We start from the raw sequence: 22,352 nt of genomic DNA, 5'->3' as shown, positions 1-22,352 counted from the left end.
GCACAGCAAAAGAAACCATCAACAAAACAACAAGAAAGCCCACTGCATGGGAGAACATATTCGCCAATGTTATCTCCGATAAGGGTTTAATCTCCAACATTTATAGGGAACTCATACAACTTAACAAAAGGAAGATGAACAACCCAATCAAAAAAAGGGCAACGGACCTAAATACTTTTCAAAAGAAGACATAAGGAAGGCCAAGAGACATATGAAAATATGCTCAAAGTCATTAATTACCTGAGATATGCAAATCAAAATGACAATGCGGCACCATCTCACACCTGTCAGAATGGCTATCATCAACAAATCAACAAATGGCAAGTGCTGGTGAGGATGAGGAGAAAAAGGAACCCTCATGCACTGCTGGTGGGAAAGCAGACTGATGCAGCCACTGTGGAGAACAGTATGGAGTTTCCTCAAAAAACTAAAAATGGAACTCCCATTTGACCCAGTGATCCCACTTCTAGGAATATATCCCAAGAACCTAGAAATACCAATCAGAAAGGATATATGCACCCCTATGTTCATAGCACAATTTACCATAGCTAAGATTTGGAAACAGTCTAAGTGCCCATCAGCAGATGAGTAGATTAAAAAACTGTGGTACATCTACACAATGGAATACTATGCTGTGGTAAAAAAAGAAGGAATTCTTACCATTTGCAATAGCATGGGTGGAACTGGAGAGCATTATGCTAAGTGAAATAAGCCAGTCAGAGAAAAATAAATATCACATGATCTCACTCATTTATGGAATATAATGAACAACATAAACTGATGAACAAAAACAGATCCAGAGACAGAGAAGCACTGATCAGACTGTCAAACCTCAGAGGGAAGGTAGGGGAGGGTGGGGGTAAGGGGGAGAGTTCAACCAAAGGACTTGTATGCATGCATATAAGCCTAACCCAGTGGTTGGCAAACTCATTAGTCAACAGAGCCAAATATCAACAGTACAACGATTGAAATTTCTTTTGAGAGCCAAATATTTTAAACTTAAACTATATAGGTAGGTACATTGTTATTAACTTAATTAGGGTACTCCTAACGCTTAGGAAGAGCCACACTTAAGGGGCCAAAGAGCCGCATGTAGCTCGCGAGCCGCAGTTTGCTGACCATGGGCTAACCAATGGACACAAACAACAGGGGAGGTGAGGGCATGAGTGGGGGGTCGAAGGGGTAATGGGGGGATAAGGACACATATGTAATACCTTAATCAATAAAGAAATTTTAAAAAATGTAAAACAAAAATAAAATAAAATAAAAAATAAATGCTTCTCTGTTTAGCATAAAAACTGTAAAATATTCTAACAAAAATGCTAAATAAAACAACAGGTAAACCCGACCATTTAGGTATGTAATCAAACAATTTAAACCCTGTTTTCATAGCTACTTGTCTGACTAGTAGCACAATTGGAGGAAAAAAGCAATGATGGTAAACTTGAAAATATCTGCCATCATATAACCTCCTGTACTGGCTCATTGGATTTCTGCCATTTTATGGGATATGTTTACTACTAAAATGAGAACAGGGATTATTAGGCACCTGAACCAGGTGATCCTGCACTGTTGAATCTCAAGTATAGATCTTAGCACTTAGAGGCTAATCAAAATTTCAGAGAGTACTAATAAACTTGTGGAAGCAATTGCAATTCATTTCTATTTTGGCTCTCCACAACTGCCCCACCCTGACTGAGGTGTCTCAACTGTCCAGAAGAAAAGTAACTGGGTCTGAAATAAATCTAGTCCAGAATTGTTTCAAAAACATCTGGAATTCTTATATTTCTTTACTATTATTGTTCCTTGCCTACTTTCTTGCATCTTTTGAATGTTTTTGAGAGTGTTTAATTACAAAAATAACTACTATTGCTATCCAGACAGCTTGTAGCAAAAACAACTGCCACTCTTTGCCCATGTCCCGTTGCAAGCCCTAAGAGGCAGAGCCCTTACCTACTGACAACAAGAACAAAAAGCAACAGGTGAAAATTACCAGAACGTGCTATAGATAACAAAAACAACAAAACAAAATATCTCCCCTGATGCTGAAAACTCCAGCAAGGCTTCAGAGGTTTGAGACAGCAGTTCATGAGGATCTATACTAATAAAAGGGTAATATGCTAATTAGACTGGGAGACCTTCGGGCTGACCTTCTGGATGTCCTTCCAAAGCTGTGGCTGCGAGGGCCGAGGCAAGCCACCAAGGCTGGGAGGGCCCATCGCAGAGTCCCTGTGGGCAGCAATTGATCACAGAGCCCAGGCCTGGTGGGAAGGGCCTCCCTCTGTGGGGCATCGATCTGGGGGCCCTGTGATCCATCGCCCCACAGAGAGAGGCCCAGGCCACCGGCCAGCGACACTGTAGCCGATGGGTGGGGCCTGCTAGCTATCTCCCCACAGAGAGAGGCCCAGACCAGCCAAGCGATGACACCCTATGCCTTTTGCCTGCAGAGGGAGTCAACCTGTGGCAGAGTAGGGGTGGCGCTGCACAGATGGCAAGCAGTGGCAGCCTCGGGGGCGGGGCCAGCTTCTGGTAGCCTTGGGAAGGAAAGCCCTGATAGGCTCCTTCCCCTGCCAGCCCTGCCCCCTATTGCCCCCCACCCCCACTCCTGACCCTGACAATAGGGAGGAGGTACTGTTTTACCCACAGCATCTACAGGAATTGCTGCAAATTTACTTCTAGGTGGAAGAACCTTTCATTCCCAATTTAAATTACCAATTCCATTAAATGAAACTTCAATTTCTAGACTCGATATAAAGAGTGAGGTTGCTAAAACCATTAAAAAGGCCAAACTTCTCATTATTGCTGAATGCACCATGGCATCCAGTCATGCTATAAATGCTATAGACAGATTACTAAGAGAAATTATAAATTTGGATGTTGCATTTGGTGGGAAAGTTCTCCTTCTTGGAGGGGATTTTCAACAATGTCTCAGTATTATGCCACGTGCTATGCGATCAGCCATAGTACAAACGAGTTTAAAGTACGGTAATGTTTGGGGATGTTTCAGAAAGTTGTCTCTTACAACAAACATGAGATCAGAGGATTCTGCTTATAGTGGATGGTTAGTAAAATTTAGAGATGGCAAACTTGATAGTTTTCATTTAGGAATGGATATTATTGAAATCCCCCGCAAAATGATTTGTAACATGTATTATTGAAGCTACCTTTGGCAATAGTGTATCTATAGATAACATTAAAAATATATCTAAACATGCAATTCTTTGTCCTAAAAATGAGCATGTTCATAAGTTAAATGAAGAAATTTTGAAACAGATGATGCTGAAAAGGAAAACTTTCCCATCGAATATCTTAATAGTATTATTCCTTCGGGGATGCCGTATCATAAATTAAAATTGAAAGTGGGTGCAATCATCATGCTACTGAGAAATCTTAATAGTAAATGGGGTCTTTGTAATGGTACTAAATTTTTTATCAAAAGATTGCGACCTAACATTATCGAAGCTGAAGTATTAACAGGATCTGCAGAAGGCGAGGTTGTTCTGATTCCAAGAATTGGTTTGTCCCCATCTGACACTGGCCTCCCATTTACACTAATTCGACGACAGTTTCCCGTGATGCCAGCATTTGCAATGACTATTAATAAATCACAAGAACAAACTCTAGACAGAGTAGGAATATTCCTACCTGAACCCATTTTCGGACATGGTCAGTTATATGTTGCTTTCTCTCAAATTCGAAGAGCATGTGACATTAAAGTTAAAATTGTAAATACTTCATCACAAGGGAAATTAGTCAAACACTCTGAAAGTGTTTTCACTCTTAATGTGGTAACAGGGAGATATTAGAACAAGTTTAATTGATTTATCAGTCATTATTTGTATCAATGTTTTTATATCATGTCTTTGTTATATCATATTGTTATTGTTTATTTATTAATACATTTATATATTATTGTCATATACATTTTACTAATTTTCTTTCATCTCTGACACTTCTATTATAAAGAAAGGGCAAATAGCAATATTAAAATATTTCCTCTAATTAATTCCCTTTTAATGTGCACAAATTTTGTGCACTGGCCCACTATTAGTGAATAAAAGGATAAAATGAGGGAAGGTAAAAAAGCCTGCACCTCAAAATCTGGAAAGAGGGAATACCAAAAGAGCTTCCAAATCACATAAAATAAAATGCTGCACTGTGTGTTTTGGATGTGGACAGAAATCAGGCAGATGTCCAGAGCAAAGAAAAACACTAAGCAAAACCACCCATCATGGTTCTGTTGACCTCTATTTTCAAGGTTAATTACTGATTTGAATATAGTCTCACATCTAGGTCAAAGACACTCACTAGTAGTTAAAGTGTTTCCAAAGCCTATTATTTTATGTGAAGTTTAAGAATTTTTAGATTCAAATATCCTTGTGACATGCAAGTGCTTTGGTTTATTGATAGTCATACTGAAAACAAAAATTTTGTTTGATGAAATAACTCTATTTAGGAATAGAGGAATATAAAGAAACACAATGATTAGGCTAAGTTACTTCCATTATTGGTCAGGATATTAGGAATGCAAATGTAATAAACTTTATTAAAAATTCTTTTTATCCACTTACTGTCCCTAGTGTTAACCACTCATCTAAAAACCCTTCTAATCAGAGAGAAGTGGCATGTGTCTAACAGGGATCTCAGAGTAAGAGATGATAAGGGTCAAAACCTTGCTCCATTTCTTTAGCAGTCATGCAAATTTGCTGATAGAAAATGGTAATTCCATTCTGGAGAAATGAACACTTGATATTCCTCAAAATATCAGTTGTTAATATATCTTGCACGTTACAGCTCCAAGAAGTTGTATCAATGGGTCAGCATTGCTTCTCTTTGCTGTGTCTACTGCTGCAGCATATAATCATAGAAAATGGAGAATAAGATTTCCCTGTGTCAGTGTCCAAATATGTGATGTAAACTCATATACTTAAAGCTTTGGTTGGTTGAATCCACTGTAAGCCACCTGTGTTACACAAGTGGGAGACTTTTTTAGAGTCACATATTTATAAAACTTTTAAAGGACTTCAACTTAGATCATTTCTTAATATACTTAAAACCCGCTTATTCACTGTATTCAATTTTACCTTCCTATGACATATAAACATGGTCTTAATGTGATCTGTTGAAGATTGTGGTTCTAAACATCATATATATATATATATTGTTCAATAAAACTGGTACATTTCCATAATGATGCATCCTCACACACCCTCAAACACAAAGGCATTCAAATTATTTTCCTATGTGGAGTTTTCAGCAGTGAGTTCTGGACTAAAAATAGCATTGCATGGCTGCAGAAATCAGGGAGAAACAGTTTATCCCTATCCTTCCTGTAGTATAGGGGTGGGGAACCTTTTTTCTGCCAAGGGCCATTTGGATATTTATAACATTATTCGCCAAATAAAATTATCAACTTAAAAATTAGCCTGCTATATTTGGTCAAACATTTAATTAACTCACCCCTAATGTCTTGGCAGGGCCAGACCAAATGATTCTGAGAGCCTTATAGGGACCGTGGGTGAGATGTTCCCCATCCCTGCTATAGTAGATCAACTATTAACAATTAGGACTAAACATAAGATGAGTCTCCTGATGTATACTGTAAACTCCAGCCTTTGTCAGTATAGATCATGGTGACTACTATTTGGGGTGCCTAGTCACCTTGTGGATGTTCTACATATATCTTGTAATTGATTGGTTGACAAAGTTCATGAACCTTTTTATGCCCCAGTTTCTCTGGGAGTTTAGATGGGTGACTGGGCTCTCTGAGACTAGAGGAAAGAAGAGAGTTATCAGGAAATCTTTCCTTTAAGGGATATAACACAGTATGGAAGCAGTCAGCTTCAGGTCTCCCCTAGGCTTCTGGGCAAATAGCCTACAAAGAGGCTCTTTCATTAACATTTGTACTGCAATGAATCATAATTATGATGTGGGCAGGGACTAGGGAATGTTTTTTACAATATTTGTGAGAATTTTTTTAATCAGACAAGCAACAAAACACTTTTGTTATTGTAGCCTTGCTGATTTTGTGGCAGCTTATAGCAATAGATTTGTTATGAACAGGCATTTTTGTTATAATATTTGCTATATACAATCAAGTTTTACCTTTTGGAATCTCATTTCTGAAAGCTGTCACTGTCATTTTCTGGTGTTTCATTGACAATTATGAAAGTATTATGGAATGATTCATACTCTCCTCCTGGTAAGCATTTTTCATCCTCTATATTATAGCAGCCTGCATTCTAACACCTTGGAATTGGTTATTTACACTTGACTTTTCCAAATGTCCATAATAATTTTTTTCCTTGGGTAAAAATGGACATTGTCTCTAATTCTGGCTACTTGTGTTAACGCTGAGCCAGAATTCCTATACATACCTAAGGAAGGCAATATTATATTTTATAGCTACTAGCTATATCTATCTAAGAAATCAACTGAGGCTTTCCCAGTAGTTCCAATTCCAGGACTGCCAAAAGCAGTTAGCAGAAGAGTATATGATGAATAACTTAATCAAAATGTTAATATAGATTTGTTATCTATTCACACATTCAACCTGGGCAAAACATATTAAATGTATTAGTCAGGGTTTTACCAATTATTAACCTTGGTTCCAGCTATTATAATGATCAAAGTAATGCTTTCATTTAAAGTTTCCCTGTTCAGCAGTCATAGTTCCCTTTAAGCAGTGTAACCACTTTACTTTGTTACATAATCTTAAAATGTTAACACTTGAGAGGATCCATGAAAGTTTATAATTGGGTCCATTAGCTTATTTTAAGTATTCAAAAGGCCTGACAGAAATAATATAATTTGCCTTCATTGTTTATTATATATATCTGTATTAATTATTTTAATATTTATTAAAAAGCTATTTTTTTTTTTTACTGGGCATTATTCTATGACTAAGGGCAGGTAAAGAAACTCAAATTAGTTACTACTTAATGAGTATAGGATTTGTTAGGTAAACTATTTTATAACACAACTTTAATAGAAAAAAGGCAATAAGAAATAAGGTCTTGATGGTTTTTGTGGATTAAAATTATACAAATATTTAAGGTTTCTGTTTCCTTTGTTGATTTTCTGTCTGGAGAGTCTATCTTTTAATGTGAATGGGGTATTAAAATCTCCTACTATGACTGCATTACTGTCGATCTCTCCCTTTATGTCCATCAAGATACGCTTTAGATATTTAGGTGCTCCTATCTTGGGGGCATAAATGTTACATGAGCTGTATCTTGTTGGATTTCTCCCTTTATCATCATGTAGTGTCCTTCTTTTTCTCTTACTATAGCATTTGTTTAAAACAGACTCTTAGATACAGAGAAAAGGCTGACAGCTGTCAGAGGGGAAGGGGTTGGAGGAGGGCTGGGTGAAAAAGGTGAAGGGATTAAGCAAAACAAACAAACAAAAACAACCCACAATCTCATAGACAGACAACTGTATGGCAATTACCAGAGGGAAAGGGGGACTAAGAGAGATAGGAGAGAGTAAAGGGAGGATAAATGGCGATGAAATGTGATGACTTTGGGTAGTGAACACAGAGTACAATACACAGATGATGTATTGTATAATTGTACACCTGAAACCTATATAATTGTATTAACCAATGTCACTCCAATAAATTCAATAAAAAATACGCTGCAGCATTGTAAATAAAGATATTAATAAAACAAAGATATAATTATGCAAACAAGAAGGGAGGAACTAAAAACAATGTTTGCACCAAGACATGAGATTCACTGGATACTTACATAAAATATAACCATAAGTCTTATTTTCTCTGTTTTATAAAGCTATTAAGCATTACCAAATATATCTATAGAGCAATCTCCAAAGGTAGTTCATATTCAGTATGAGATATATATTTAAAACAGAATTATTTTAGGAATTCCAATATAACTCTTACTGTAATAGCAACAGAGCGATAAATACAAGATTGGTTTCTTCCATTTGTCTTTCATGTATGTGTGTTGTATATGTGTCTGTGTGTGTGTGCATGTATGTCTGTGCATTACGCATTACCTTTTTACATCTGGCTTTACTTGCTTAATTTCTCCTTCATTGTTCTTGCCAATTATTTTTTGCTTTAGCTCTAAGAGAATGTCTTTTTTTTCCTACAAATATGAATTTCACTTCTAAGTTAAAGCTGTAAGGCACTCTATTAAATATGTGCCCCATGACCTCTTATTTGGATTATATTTTAGCTTGGCCTCAAAAACATTATATGGAGCCAATCTTACACTATTTAGCTACAACTACTATTGTGTCCTTGATTTCTGAGAAAGTACCATCCTTAGTCATTCTTCCCCCTATGAAACCAGACCTTCACCCTGAATAATTTACCAGTTTGGGTTATTTTTTTTTACAGCGACCATAGAGAGAAGGTACTTGACTTTGAAGGTACAACCAATCAGATTTATCTGATTTCATATTCAAATAATTCCAAGCTAAATTTTCTTCCACATTTGAAGGAAACTTCCATTAACTGCAAAAAGAACAAAGTATGTGAAATAATCTGTGACTTGGGAAATGTATTTCAGGTTTGAAAAGTATGCTGATTCATTGGTATTCTGAATGAATATGTAAGACAAACACAGCTACTTCAGTATATTTTTCAATACAATAATTTTAATGACTTCTAACTCAGTAGCACCAGCACAATAACTAAAAGCCTCTTTAAAAATTAAATTTAGCTCCCTGAGCTAGCAGAACCGTACATAAGCAAATAAAATGTGCTTATTTTCTCTGCTTTTCTTCCTGTGATAAGTTCATTTTCTTCTTTGTACTTGTTTAGTGATACCACTCAGAAATATGTATGTAAGTGTATAACTTTCCTTATAACCCATTAGTCTGAACTGAAAAATGCCCACCAAATATGTTGATCCAACAGCCACTGAAAACAAAAAAGTTTGTTAGATTTAGGCACCAAAATTGGGAACCTAAGTTTTCACAGTCAACACTTTTCTAATTTTATATTAAATAAATCAAATTCAAAATTTTTTGAATTAACTGAATATTCAAATAAGCTAAAGTTGCAAGCAGAATTTGAAATTTGTGTCTACTTGTTTAGTAGGGGATGTTATATATGATGGCTACTGGCTATAAGCAGAATCCATCCATTAAATCATTTTTATTTGATAAAGATCATTTTTTCTATATTAAATACGATAGTGCTCATGTTCGTTTTAAATCTATTTCCTTTTCTAATTGACCCAAACCCACTTCCTTAAAGAACAGTGATATTTAAACCAGCACCCTCCATTTAATTCTATTAACTATATAAGCCTCTATTATAAAAACCCTAAAAGTTAAATTATATGAATTTGCTGATATACAGATCTGACATAACATTTTGAACACTACAAATGTTTGCATTTGATTGATGAGTTCATCTAAACTTTAACATCCTTTCTATATTAGAATATAGGCTATAGCTCTGAGGTCATATCACTGAAAATTAGGTCTTAAATTGTCACATACTAAAATCAGACTTAAAATAATTGCAAAAGTAAGCTTGTAGTTGATAGCTAAATGTACTGAACATCTAAGGCATCTTAAAATAAACCAATCTTCCACCCTCAGTATAAAATGAAAACATAAATCAGAACCAAGTTTTAATTCACTTAGACAATATAAACTAACCTTCCATTAAATAATGGTATTTAAGCACAATGACTAGAATGCTGAATCCAGAAAAATTCTTTGCTGTTGGATACTCTTTTTATGATTATTTTCCCCGTGGTAAAAACAAAACAAAACACATGTTAACTTTTCACTTCCTCAATTTAGCTATTGGTCATTTCTCAATTTATTGACTCATTATTTAACTTTTTAAAATAGGTTGGGATTCCAGGAAATATGTCTAAAAACTGGGCTCTTGGGAGCAGGATATTTACTCAAAGTGTCTCTCAATGGATTGTTTACTAGTTGCAAAAGAGAAAAAAGCAAGAAGTGCATATTGGAAAATCAGACAATATCTTGATTGGATCATCAAAATTAACATCTGATGGGAGAAGAAACCTGGTAAGTTAAGGTATGCGGTAATAATACAGTAAAGAAGGAAAATACATATATTTGTTCAGGTTACAAGTCTTACTGGGTCCGTATAACAAACTGCCTCATTTCCATGGCAACAAACTGACTCTTAGAGAGACCTGCTTTCTGTTCTTGCATCTAGTTTGTTGTCATGGTCTTAGGACCATAAAACAAGGCAGTAAAATCACTCCTATTAAGTCCTATCTAGAATGGAAAAGGTTTACTTGTCAAAGGATTTCTACTTGTCCACACAATTTAGCTACACCAACCCCAACAACAACCCAAATAACACTGTGGACTCTGGAAATAGAAAACTAGTGTAGATGAAAGGTAAGGAATTAGGCAGATAAAAATACTACTGCATTGTGGAACATTCAAAATCAAGAAAAAATTCTTTGGGCTTAACTTTGAACTTTTATTACCTTATTTCTAATATCTATTATTATTATTCTATTAAAATAGATTCTAGGACAATAATATTTTCACATTTAAGACTCTTGATTTTCTATAGTTAATGTTTATTTATTTAAAGCAATTTTGAAATATGTATTATAAATAGCATTATACTGTTAAATATTTATACTATTAAGTCTTGAGGAACTCTCAAAAGCATGTGTACAACTCATTATTATTGGTAAAGAAAACCAAAAGGTATGAACAATGTTCTCTATGCACAACGAATAATAATATCCGTATAGTTCCAGAAAGACTTATTATATCATGGACAAAAGTAAATGTGTTATGAAATAATGGTTAATTATGATTCTCTGTGCCACAGATGGTTTCTCTCTGCCACTTGAGCCTACATCAAGTCTGTCCCCCATGGAAACAAGAAAAAATAGGAGGGGAAATGTGGAGTGCAATAATTCTAAGATTAATCATGGGAAGTAAATTGCTATCTCTGTAGCAATAACAACATGGAGGTATTATTTCATCATTTAATGAACAAAAGGGGGGAAGATGTGGTAAAAGTATAAAATTGAATTTAAAAGAAATTAAGGGTATAGAAACAAATGAAAAGAGTAGAAAAAAATAAAATAAGAAAGCACTTCCATGGATCAACATTTTCTTACATTTCAAAAAATAGCCCTTCAGAATGTAAAGGCAATTTTTTTTTGCAAGAGCAGAAAAATAAGAACTGCATCAGAAATTTCTAATAAAGGATAATGTACCTATAAATTCATGGCTTATTATTTCATTGCAAGGGTTCTGAATGCTTGAATGCTATTCAGCAATCATTTCTCTTAGCCCTAGACCAGTAGTTTTTAACCCAGGCTACATATCAGGTTCAGCTGGGTAGCTTTAGGAACTATTCATGCACAGACCCAACGCTCAGATATTCTGATAGAACTGGTTTGGGATTAGTACACTGGAATTCTTTTTAAAGGTCCTCAGGTGATTCTAATAGGTAACTATGGTTGAGAACCATTGTCTCATTAGGGATCAACACACACTTTTTGGAAAAGGGCAGGATAGTAAATGATCTAAGCTTGTAGGCCACAGAGTCTCTGTTACAACTATTAAATTCTGCTGTTATAGCACAAGAGCAGCCATAGACAATATGTAAATTAATGGGGTGACTGTGTTCCGATAAAACTTTATTTACAAAACAAGCAATAGGCCCAATTTGGCCCATGGGCCATAGTTTACTAGACTAGTTCCTCTTCTTATTCTCAAAACAAGTATTCTAAACATTCACTAATGCCATCCCTATGTCTCTGATTTTCAGCAGATGGTCTCTCATTCTATTTCAATGGGAAAATACAGGTCATCTGGCTGGAAATCCTTCAACTTCCTCATCCATCACCTGCAGACTTCCACACCTACATCTGCATCCGTCCTCATATCTTTGCCTCCTGTTGTAGCAGTAAGCCTTCTTTTCAAAGTGAATCTAATCCTTTCACTTATGCTCAATTCCATCACTCTTCTGGACTCCTTCGGAACCCCACTCCATAAAGAGTCCCATTTCCTATGTCTTTAATTTCTCCCTCTCTACTGGTTCTTTCCCTTCTGCTAATAAATATATACAACTGTCCTAAGCAAAGAACCACCAAAGCCTTTCACAATCCTGTGTCCTCCTCTACATACTCATCCATAGCTCCCCTTGCCTTAGAAATTCTACACACACTGCCTCTACCTTCTCTTTTCCCACTCATTCCACAAGCCAATAATCTGGCTTCTGTCTCCACTAAAAGTGCTCTTGTCAAGATCACTGAAGACCTTCATATGGTATAGTATTAGTTCTCATTTTACTTCTTTTCTCTAAAGCAGTTGGCATTGCTGACTGTTTGGAAAACTCTCTTTGTTTAGCTTTTGCAATACTGTGATATCTACCACAATTAGTTCTGCGACTGTTTGCCACTTCCATGCTATTATTTGCTAATATTATAAATTCTTTTTTCTTCTTATGCTACATATCCTCTGAACTATTCTCATGGCACCAACCACAACCTACATGTGATAACTCCCACTTTCTATCTCTACCTCACATCTCTTTCTCTAGCTATGGGTTGTACTTAGGTATCTTCTTTCCCAATTCTGCCATTTTTTCCTTTGCTCTTCATCTTGGTTAATAACTTCACCATCAATCCAATTGCCAAAGGTGAAATTCTCCCTCTCCCTCAGGGCCCCTACCAACCTACTATTGTGCAAATTTAAAAAAAAAAATCTTTTCCTGAGATATTTTATTTCCACATGTGTAGTGAGTGGCAACCATACATATTCAACCATCCATGGTAGTCCTGTTTTCCCTCCAATCCAATAAGTCACTAAATTCTGATGATAATTCTACCTCTAAAATATCTTCTGAATCCATCTTCTTTCAGATTTTGCTACTGCAAATGCTTTAAGGTAGACTTTTATCACCCCTCACCAAGATTACTTTTCAAAAACTTTCTTACATTTTTCTTTAATTGCCCACATCAGTAGCTCCTACTTCATTTTCTTACTTTGTTTCCTCCTTAGGTTATCATCAGATTCTATTTTCTCTTTGCTAAGTGGCAGCTAACAAAACTGCATACAACATTTCAGTAGCAGATACTGTGGTTTTATGTAAGGGAATAATGATCCTTCCTCTCCCAAATGAAGCATGACATTCATTTAACTTTTTGGTCACAGGGACACAAGTTGCTGAAGTCATCAAAACAGACTGTATCTTAAGAGAGTCTGGAAGCACACTTCAAATAAGATAACAAAATGGAGCACCCACTGAGGATACTGATCAACGTGGTGAAGGGAGTCCAAACCAAGATCAATAGGAGGTGTGAAAAGAACTGAAAAAAAATGTATGCTGAAAAGAAGACTAACTCTTTCCTGGAGCAGACTAATTTGGATAATTTTTCCCTATGTAAACTCCAGGATTATCAATCATAAATCTTTCCTCCTTTACAAAAACACAGTTCACTTTCCTTACTAGCAATCGCTTACTTAAGATCCCTTTTCCTTAATAGAAAATTCACACAGCATCCCACATGTGCTCTCTATTGGCCTGCCCAACATGGACAGGAATCCTGTCAATCCACAATGTTGATTCCCCTGGGAAGCCTTAGAAATGAACTCACACTGACATTTACTCACACTGACATTTACCAGTTTATTGGAATAATGGTCAATTTGAATGGTAGGCTATACATTTTTAATTTTATTTTATTTTTTCCATCACCATTTATCCCCGCTATGGCCTCTTCAACCTCCTATAATCCCTCACTCACCCCATCCTCTCCTCCTCAGAGTGTTGTCCATGTCCATGAGTTATCTCTCTTTTTTTTTTCTTTATTGCTCAACCTCACCCCATCCCAACTCAGAGCTGTCTGCCTGCTCTCTGAGTCTGTCTCTATTTTTCTTGGTACTTCAGTTTGTTCATTAAATTCAACATATGAGTGAAATCATATTACTTGTTATGCTAAGTGAAAAAAGTCAGTCAGAGAAAGGTAGGCTATACATTTTTAACGTAGTTCTCTCAAGGTAATACTGAAAATCCTAATTTTCTTGAATGGGGAAACCTGACATACTACCTAACTTAAATGACATTTTTCTCATTCTAACTTAAATATCATTTCCATTTAAAAAAAAAACCTGTATTGTTGCAAGATTTAAAAATGTCAACATTTCTCATCATGGCACTATAATGGTGACCACAACTCAGTTAAATTATTTCCTGGAAATTATTTCCTCTGCCATCTGTTATTTATCTTCTCAAAGGTATGCCCAGTATATTCCATTTCCTTCCCATGCCAAAATACAAGTTTCAGAAAGTAGTCATTTATTTTATTAAAAACCTACCTTTGCATCTGGTCCTATTGAGGTAGTCTATTGATCTGAATGAGGTTAATTAAAATCCTTCATTATTAAATTATCTTACCTTGATGCACAAATCTGAAAAACAAATCCCTTTCCTATTGTTTACATTAATAGCAATGTATTAATAAACTTTGCAATAAATTAAAATCTCTTTCATTTGTAAAAAGAATAAATCCCCTGCATTTATTAAACAAGACAGTTAAAATGGCCTGATAGGAATATTGATAGTGACCAGGCTTTGAGGATTATGCAATAAATAATCTTTTATCATAGTAATATAAAATGGACTACCCAGTTTACTTAATGAATGGGCCATTTGTGGTCTTACTCTTCTCCAACCTTTCTTTCCCATCTCACACTCTCTAGATACCTGGCTTTGAAATAAATTATGGACACATGACAGAGCAAGAGTAGTTAAAGGAAACCACTTTTGCATTTGGAGAAATAGATTTCTAAACTCCTGGTAATAGCCTCCATCAAGGCTATCTAGTCAAAGTTTTACAAGGAGTTTTCTCCATTTTTAACATACTACCCTTTTCTTAAAATATATGAAATTCAAAACAAAGATTTAAAATATTCATATATTAAGCGGCCCCCTATAATTTGCAGCTAGATCTACTGATAAGAATGAAATCCTAAACCTGGTATTATGCCATTTCTTTCTATACTTAAATATTTTAAAAAAATACCCTTAAATTTTAATTTGGCCCCATGTTGCCAATACTGAATTGTTATCTACAATGTTTATAAATTTCTTGGGAAAAGTTCCATTTTTTACTATGTTCATTATAAATTTGCAAGAAAAAGGTAAGCACAAAATTTTTGTACGAAGAGGTTGAACTGTGCTTGATGAAATAATAGTATTTAAAATAGACATAGCAAACGTGAAATAATTGAACTGAAGATAAGAAACAGAAGCACATCCAGAACTGTTCTTTATGTCCTCGACCTGACCTGAGAAAGAAGTCTCATCAGCTTATTGAGAAATAAACATGGATAAATATATGTTGAACTGTGCTACAGAAATGGCTTTCCCACAGGCTGCAAGGCAGGGTAGCTACATAAAGCAATAAACCAATGCCACTGTATGCAAAAATGTTCAGTGGATCCTTGATTTTACACCCAAAATGTTAGCTTCAAATGATTAATTAGTAATAAATGTAATTTTCACTGGAAGTTAATTTCTCCTTTCAAATGAGATATTTCCACCAAGAACACTCTTTCTTAATACATATGCAGCATATTTTATTTCATATCAGATAAAAACTATAACAGTCAAGCATGGGTCAGCGAAAGGCTTACCGAAGTGTACAGGTATCCCTCGCTGTTCATTGCCAAATACAGCTTTGTTTGAACTCCTTGAATAGCCACCACTCGAAGTCCCACAGGGATGAGGTTAAACAGAGCTGAAATTTTAAAAAAATGTAAAAACAATGTTATATTCTGAATTCCATAGGTTTCAAGGTTTCCAAAAGTACTATCTGGTTCAGCAAAAAGAGATGTGTGCTTGGTAAGAAAATACAGATACTGTATATATTTATACACATGCGAATATATAGGGCCTCTTCTACCCTTTAGTATACTTGACTCATAGTTGCAGTCACATAACTGGGACTATAACTACATATACTCAAACACCCTGGAAAAATGGAAAATAATTCCATAGTTTGTATAGTATTGAAGGTGGGGAATCTTAAATCTTCTGGAGTGATTCCGTTATAGGAATTGATCTATACATTAAATAGCTATATCCTCAATAGACTAACATTTTAATCTGCTTCTTAGACAACTGCTGAAATTCACAGAGGCAGTTACAATCTACCACTTGGGGAAAAATTCCTAGAATCTTAGAAAAGACAAGAGTCCAATTACCTCATCTAAATTATCTGTATTATTTCCATTGCAACAACCCAAAAATAAATGCAGGCTTTGAAAAAAATGTATTTTTACTCCTGTGTTCCCAGAGTATTATTTCTTAAAGAACAAACATTTTCCAAGATAGGGGGGTTTAGAGGGGTCCTAGCTTTTAATCTCTAGGAGCAAAGCTTATAGGGATTAAAATAATGAACTTGATAGGTTTACTTATTTTTAATTAATTAATTACTTTTTGCAAAATAGTTGTAAGTGGGCAGCCAGCTGATGACAATGAGGTCTTCATTTCTCCATTTTAAGGTTTGACTGCGTGAAACTTACACCCATGCTCTCCTCACAATCACACACCACTCACTGGAGAAAACCAGTGGGTGTCCTCCCCCTACCAGCTGTCTACTCCCTCCTACACCCTGAATAAAAATAAAACAGTACAATTTTAAAGCGTAGTGCATGCCACACACATCTTTTGAAAATAGTCTATGCACCTTTCTCTCAAGAGACCTAGACTAATGTTGATGATTTTTGTCTTGGGGAAGATGATAAATCAGTCTGCTATCATTTCTGTGAATAAGAATATATAAAGGAGTCATACCATGGGTAAGAACATTTTTTTCTATCTCTTGTCTTGCTGCATATAGATTCTGCTCTAGTAGATGGGGTCATATGGATGAGAAATATTAAGGAACAACTAAACATTTCTCAGTGAGCCTACAATCTATCTTTCCCTTAAAATCAGAGTGCTACCAAAGAGGAGCTAGGACATATTGTACAGTTCAAAATACAAGTGTTCCTACCACATGTCACTGATGGTACTGCATTTAATACTCATCATATTAAAGCTGTGCTCTTCTGTTATGTGAGGTAAAGGAAAGTAATTGCACAGATTGCAAGCCAGGATTTCGTGCTATATTTGACAATGCAATGAACAGAAAAGAAGTCTGAGATCTTTAAGCATGTCATGTATATCTCTTTCTGTTGAGAATGCCTTGCTCAGAGTAGGTTCTCAACACCCATTTGTAGATTGATAGCAATTTGTATGGTGCAACAGGATATTATATTTTTGGAAAGTAATAAATAACAATCCCATCATATAAAAGTTCATAGTTTACGAATTCTGATATTAAAAAAAAAATAACTAAACCAAACCAAAACCTCAATATGGGTTTAGTTTAAAAGCCATACTACTAGACAACTACACCACCAACATATGTATGAATCTTAGCTTAGTCATACTAAAAGATGACAGAGTATGATAAATAAAATCCACAATTTTTTCTAGAACTTCACTTTTTACAATATTCTGAACCTCCTTAGTTCTCTTAATGCTGCTTATAACAAGTGGAGAGAGACTGATTTGATTTTCACTGTGTACCCCAGCCACTTTCTGGTGTGGGTTCTAATGGGCAGTAGAAAGCTAAAATTCCAAACATCAGATAGTAGTAGAAGGAAGAGAAGTAAAGAACAATAATTGTATCCCGAATAATGTTATTAACTATATAGTAAATATAAATTTTTCACTATGTATCATAAACTTCTATGAAGCCTAATTCAAAAACAAAAATCATACTCAAAGAAAAAATTGAAGACAGTAGCAAAAGCAGAGAATGGCTGGTCATACTACTCCAATCTTTTCTTTAGGCATTCAAGATAGATCATGAACTGAGTTGGTTTAAAATCTGTCTAAAGGACCAGTCTTTCCAGATAAAAATGCAAAGAAATTTTATTAGGAGTGAGCTTGGACAGCATCAATATTTTTCTCTATGTCTCTATTTCTTTAAATCTGGATTACTTCCTCATGAGCTTAAGATATCATTTTGATTAGGACAAACCTATTCTAAGTGAGAAATACATAATTGATTTAATTTGTGTATCTAAAACACATTATTAAATACCTAAATTCCATTTTCCTTAAAGTTTTGAAGAAGTTTTTAATAAGAAGTTGTTGTTTTTTTGTCCTCTGTTGTGTCTACATAACAAAAATTAAACTCCTTGTACAATGCAGGGACCATTTTCTCAGAGATGTGCACACAGTTGGCACTCAGTGTTTCTGAAATCAACAATGAGGTCATCCTTTCAGTTTGGCTAAGGTCAATTTCTCAAAGGGAGTAGTTAATAAAAATATACCCTAATGAAGGTTGGAAAAACCTGACACATTGAACTGGTAATACTACTGTAGGCTTGAAGAGAAAGTTGCCTATTCTATTAATATAGCTCTCACTGCACCCAAGGCAGATATAATAAAACTGCTGCCATGAAATGTCTATCATTTTTTTTTTCCTTTTCAGGGAGAAATGCATAATTTACAATGGCTGATTTGCTCATGATGAGATTTTATTGGACGGACATTTATCATTATAATAAATCTACCTGAGGTCATCTTAAATGTATAACACCAAACATATGTTTTTAGAAATAAATGTATCTGGATAAACGTGAACTGATCTGTTTTGGCATCATCTTGCTTACCATCTCAGAATTAAATATAAAATCAATCAAATTAAACTAAATAAGAAAAGTATGATTAAAAATAATAAAAATTAGAAAAATCTATACATATAAAAAGCCAGCGACCAGAGCCCTGTAACAATCAGAATGACTGGTCACTATGACGCTCACTGCAGCCAGCGAACCCACTGATGGGGGTTGTGTGTGGCCTGCCATCCAACCTCCTGCGGGCCCTCCCCACTGCTGACCCACCCCTGATCAGCCTCGTCCACCCCAATCGAGGGTGGGGTGCTGACCAACCCCCCCAAAGCCCCTTCCCCAGGCGGGCGCAGCCCCTGATCACCCTCCTACCCCAATAGGGAGCGGGGCCTGTCAGCCAACCTCCTGCAGCCCCTCCCCCTGGCCAGCCCCACTCCAGATTGACCCCTACCATCCCGATCAGGGACAGGGCTGCCAGCCAACTGCCTGCAGCCTCACCCCCAGGCTGGCCCTGCCCCTGATGGGCCCCCACCACCCCATCAGCCCATAGCCCCTCCCCCCAGGCAGCTCCACCCCCTATAGCCCCCCCCCCCCCCCCCCCCCCCCCCCGTCTCCCCGCACTCCGAACAGGGGAAGGGCCAGCGGCCAACCACCCATGGCCTCTCCCCCAGGCTGCTGGCCCCTGATTGGCCCCTCCACCCCATTCGGGGGTGGGGCCAGCCAGCCCACCACCCACAGCCCTTCCCCCCAGCCAGCTCTGCCTCCAATCACCCCCCCACATATACCAATCAGGTGGGGTTGGCAAGCCAACCTCCCACGGCCCCTCCCCTAGCCCCATTCGGGGGCAGGGCCGGCTGGCCCACTGCCCACAGCCCCTCCCCATGCCAGCCCTACCCCCAATTCGCCCCCCTCTCCAATCGGGGGCAGGGCCCGCCAGCCAATTGCCCATTGCCCCACCCCCCAGCCGGCCCGCTGGCCAACCTCCTGCCATCTCCTCCTCCCAACAGGCCTGGCCCCAATCTGCCACTGGGGTTGGGCCAGCCTGATCCCACCTGTGCACAAATTCATGCCCTGGGCCTCTAGTATAAACATAATACTAGGACTACATGGTAAGGAAATCCAGGAATACATATAAATACTATATAAATGAAAAAGTTGAAAAAAATGTTTCCCTTGTTCTACTCATTTAAAGTAATTAAGTAATGAATGTCAAGAAAATTGGTTGGCTTTAGGGGAAAAATTATACATGGCTAGACTTCCATTTTAATGATCATTTCAATCATTGAACATTCTTGTTTTATCATGACTTATACCCTATAATATCCTCAACTGGGAGGATAAGCAAGCTCCCTCACCTCTGGTCACACTTATTATCAAAGGTAGAGTTAAGCCCCACAGACTTGCTATTTGTTTTGAGCTACTTCTAATTTGTATGCTTTATATCATGGTAATACTTACCATTGATTGACTTACCTCTCATTATTTCAATCTGCCTAAACACAGATTCTGGTTATTAAACTATGCTCTTAGAAGGTCTTACAACATTGTTAGCACACAAAAATGTCATTCATATCAGTCAAAAGTACAAGACAACCAAAGACAGAAGCTATGCATATGGAGGAATTGAAGAGTAAAATCTATTATGTGGTTTAAAGCTACATAGTAAGGAACAGAGCCTTGATTTACATACATATATGTGTATGTGTGCATGTATATGTATGTATATATATATGAATATATATGCATATATAGCCAAAAATGACTATATGCAGTGTAATCTTAATGTATTTGGTACATCTCTGTTTATAAGGCACTGCAAATTAATCACCTATTCTTTTTTTTCTTTTCAATAAATACATGTGAACACTAGACCCAAAACAAATTTTTTCTCTAATTTCGAGGTTAAAAATAAATGGGGGAAAAGTTGACTGTTTGAGGCTCATTAGCAGCTACCATAATCATAAATTTCCTTTCAAATAACACCCAAAGGATCCATTGTGCTGTGGTACTTTGGAAAACAGCAGCTTAAATCCCCTAATTTCTTCTCCACATACCAATTTGTACATATTGGCTTACAGGAATGTTTTATTACACATCATCATGTACTAATGTCTGTAGTTACACTTGACTAATTTTTTCAAAAGAAGAACATGCATAAGAGAATATCTAGGATACTCTAATATCACAACAGTAACATGTCATTTTGCAAAACAGTGAAGAACCATTCAGTATGAATATTTTTTCATCCTAGGTACCAAAAAATATTTCCTCAAGAGTAATTAAAGGTGACTTTCTCTTGAGGTCATAGCTTGGCCATCAATCAGACTAGGAAGCATTATGAATAGGTGTGAAACTTTAACTCTTAACTTTGGGACCCTAGTCTATGGCTTTGCTGTCTATAGCCCAGAATCTCTACAAATGTAGCATAAGACTCATTAGTATTCAGACTGGCTTTCCTTGGCTGAGTTTAGCCGAAAATGGGAAAATTTCTGGAAAATTATCAAAGTCTGAGAGAAATGCAATATATATTAGGGAAAATGGAGAAACAATTGTCAAAACTAGATGTTTTAGCATCATGGAACTTTTAATAGGTCTGCAGGAATCTGTAAACTGTAAGAAAACACCAATTATTATCACTGAGGAGAGGGCTTCACTATTTGTGTGTTTATGTTTTTATTACTCCAAATAAAGAAAGCATATATAATAAGAGATTATGTAAAAACTTGGAATCATCTTACTTCAATAATTAGATACAAAATTGACTTTATTTTTGACATGTTCACTTTTTAGGTTCACCACTATTGTCTCCAACTTGGTCTTCACTTAATCCATAGTTAAAAATAAAGCACTAAAAGAAACCTCTTTACCCACCTGTGGAGGTATCTCAATGTTAAAATACCAATTAGTGTCAGAATTATCAGTGTGTGTGGAGGGAGGGGGGGCAGGGGGGGCAGCAGGCAGAAATAAAAGCTTATAATGTTGAATTCTCATGACATGAAACCACTTCTCTCTCTTGGGACAGATCAATTCTTAAGAGTAGAAATAACATGCTATTTCAGGATCAGTTTATGGGTGAGTAAATTTTCTGTGGGAATAAAAAGTAGTAAACTCTAATGGACAGTCTTAAATCTATCCAGATTAACATGGCGATGACATTTGGATTGTTCTTCAGAAGGTGTCAATATTATTTTCTTTAGTTCACTATTTTAGATACTTTCAGGTTCAACTTCCTTTAGGTTAACTTTCATAAACAGAATTACATAGTATTGACTATATTTTGCATTGCCTTTAGGGCAGCGGTTCTCAACCTGTGGGTCGCGACCCCTTTGGCGGTCGAACGACCCTTTCACAGGGGTCACCTAAGACCATCCTGCATATCAGATATTTACATTACGATTCATAACAGTAGCAACATTACAGTTATGAAGTAGCAACGAAAATAATTTTATCGTTGGGTCACAACATGAGGAACTGTATTTAAAGGGCCAGAAGGTTCAGAACCGCTGCTTTAGGGTTTAGTAAGGGTTGTTTATTTAAAAAATAAGATAAGAACAAATGTCAACAACATGCTGAGATATACTTATTCATTTTGCAATCACTTACTGTAAGTGCTATCCTCGTCTTTTGTGCCATCAATGGTTCCATCTGCCTGCAGCTGCAAGTGGAAGCCTTGTCGGCTGTATAGTTTGGTAACTATACCCTTAAGTTGAGGCTCTGTAAAG

General features: G+C 36.4%; 1 protein-coding gene across 4 annotated transcripts in view; it reads right to left on the bottom strand.

Annotated features, from left to right (window-relative positions):
* FGF13 (fibroblast growth factor 13) overlaps positions 1-22,352 on the bottom strand; it is a 652,755-nt gene that overhangs the window by 79,660 nt on the left and 550,743 nt on the right. For all 4 annotated transcript variants that reach the window (XM_036304473.1, XM_036304472.1, XM_036304475.1 and 1 more), the window contains 2 exons: positions 22,234-22,344; positions 15,637-15,740 (listed from right to left, as the gene is read on the bottom strand). In XM_036304473.1, the coding sequence (XP_036160366.1) occupies positions 15,637-15,740; positions 22,234-22,344 (215 nt within the window). The remainder of the gene's footprint in view (positions 1-15,636; positions 15,741-22,233; positions 22,345-22,352) is intronic.

This window comes from Myotis myotis, unplaced genomic scaffold, assembly GCF_014108235.1.
Source record: "Myotis myotis isolate mMyoMyo1 unplaced genomic scaffold, mMyoMyo1.p scaffold_m19_p_4, whole genome shotgun sequence".
NCBI classification, from domain to species: Eukaryota; Metazoa; Chordata; class Mammalia; order Chiroptera; family Vespertilionidae; genus Myotis; species Myotis myotis.
This window is presented reverse-complemented; position numbering and strand designations above follow the sequence as displayed.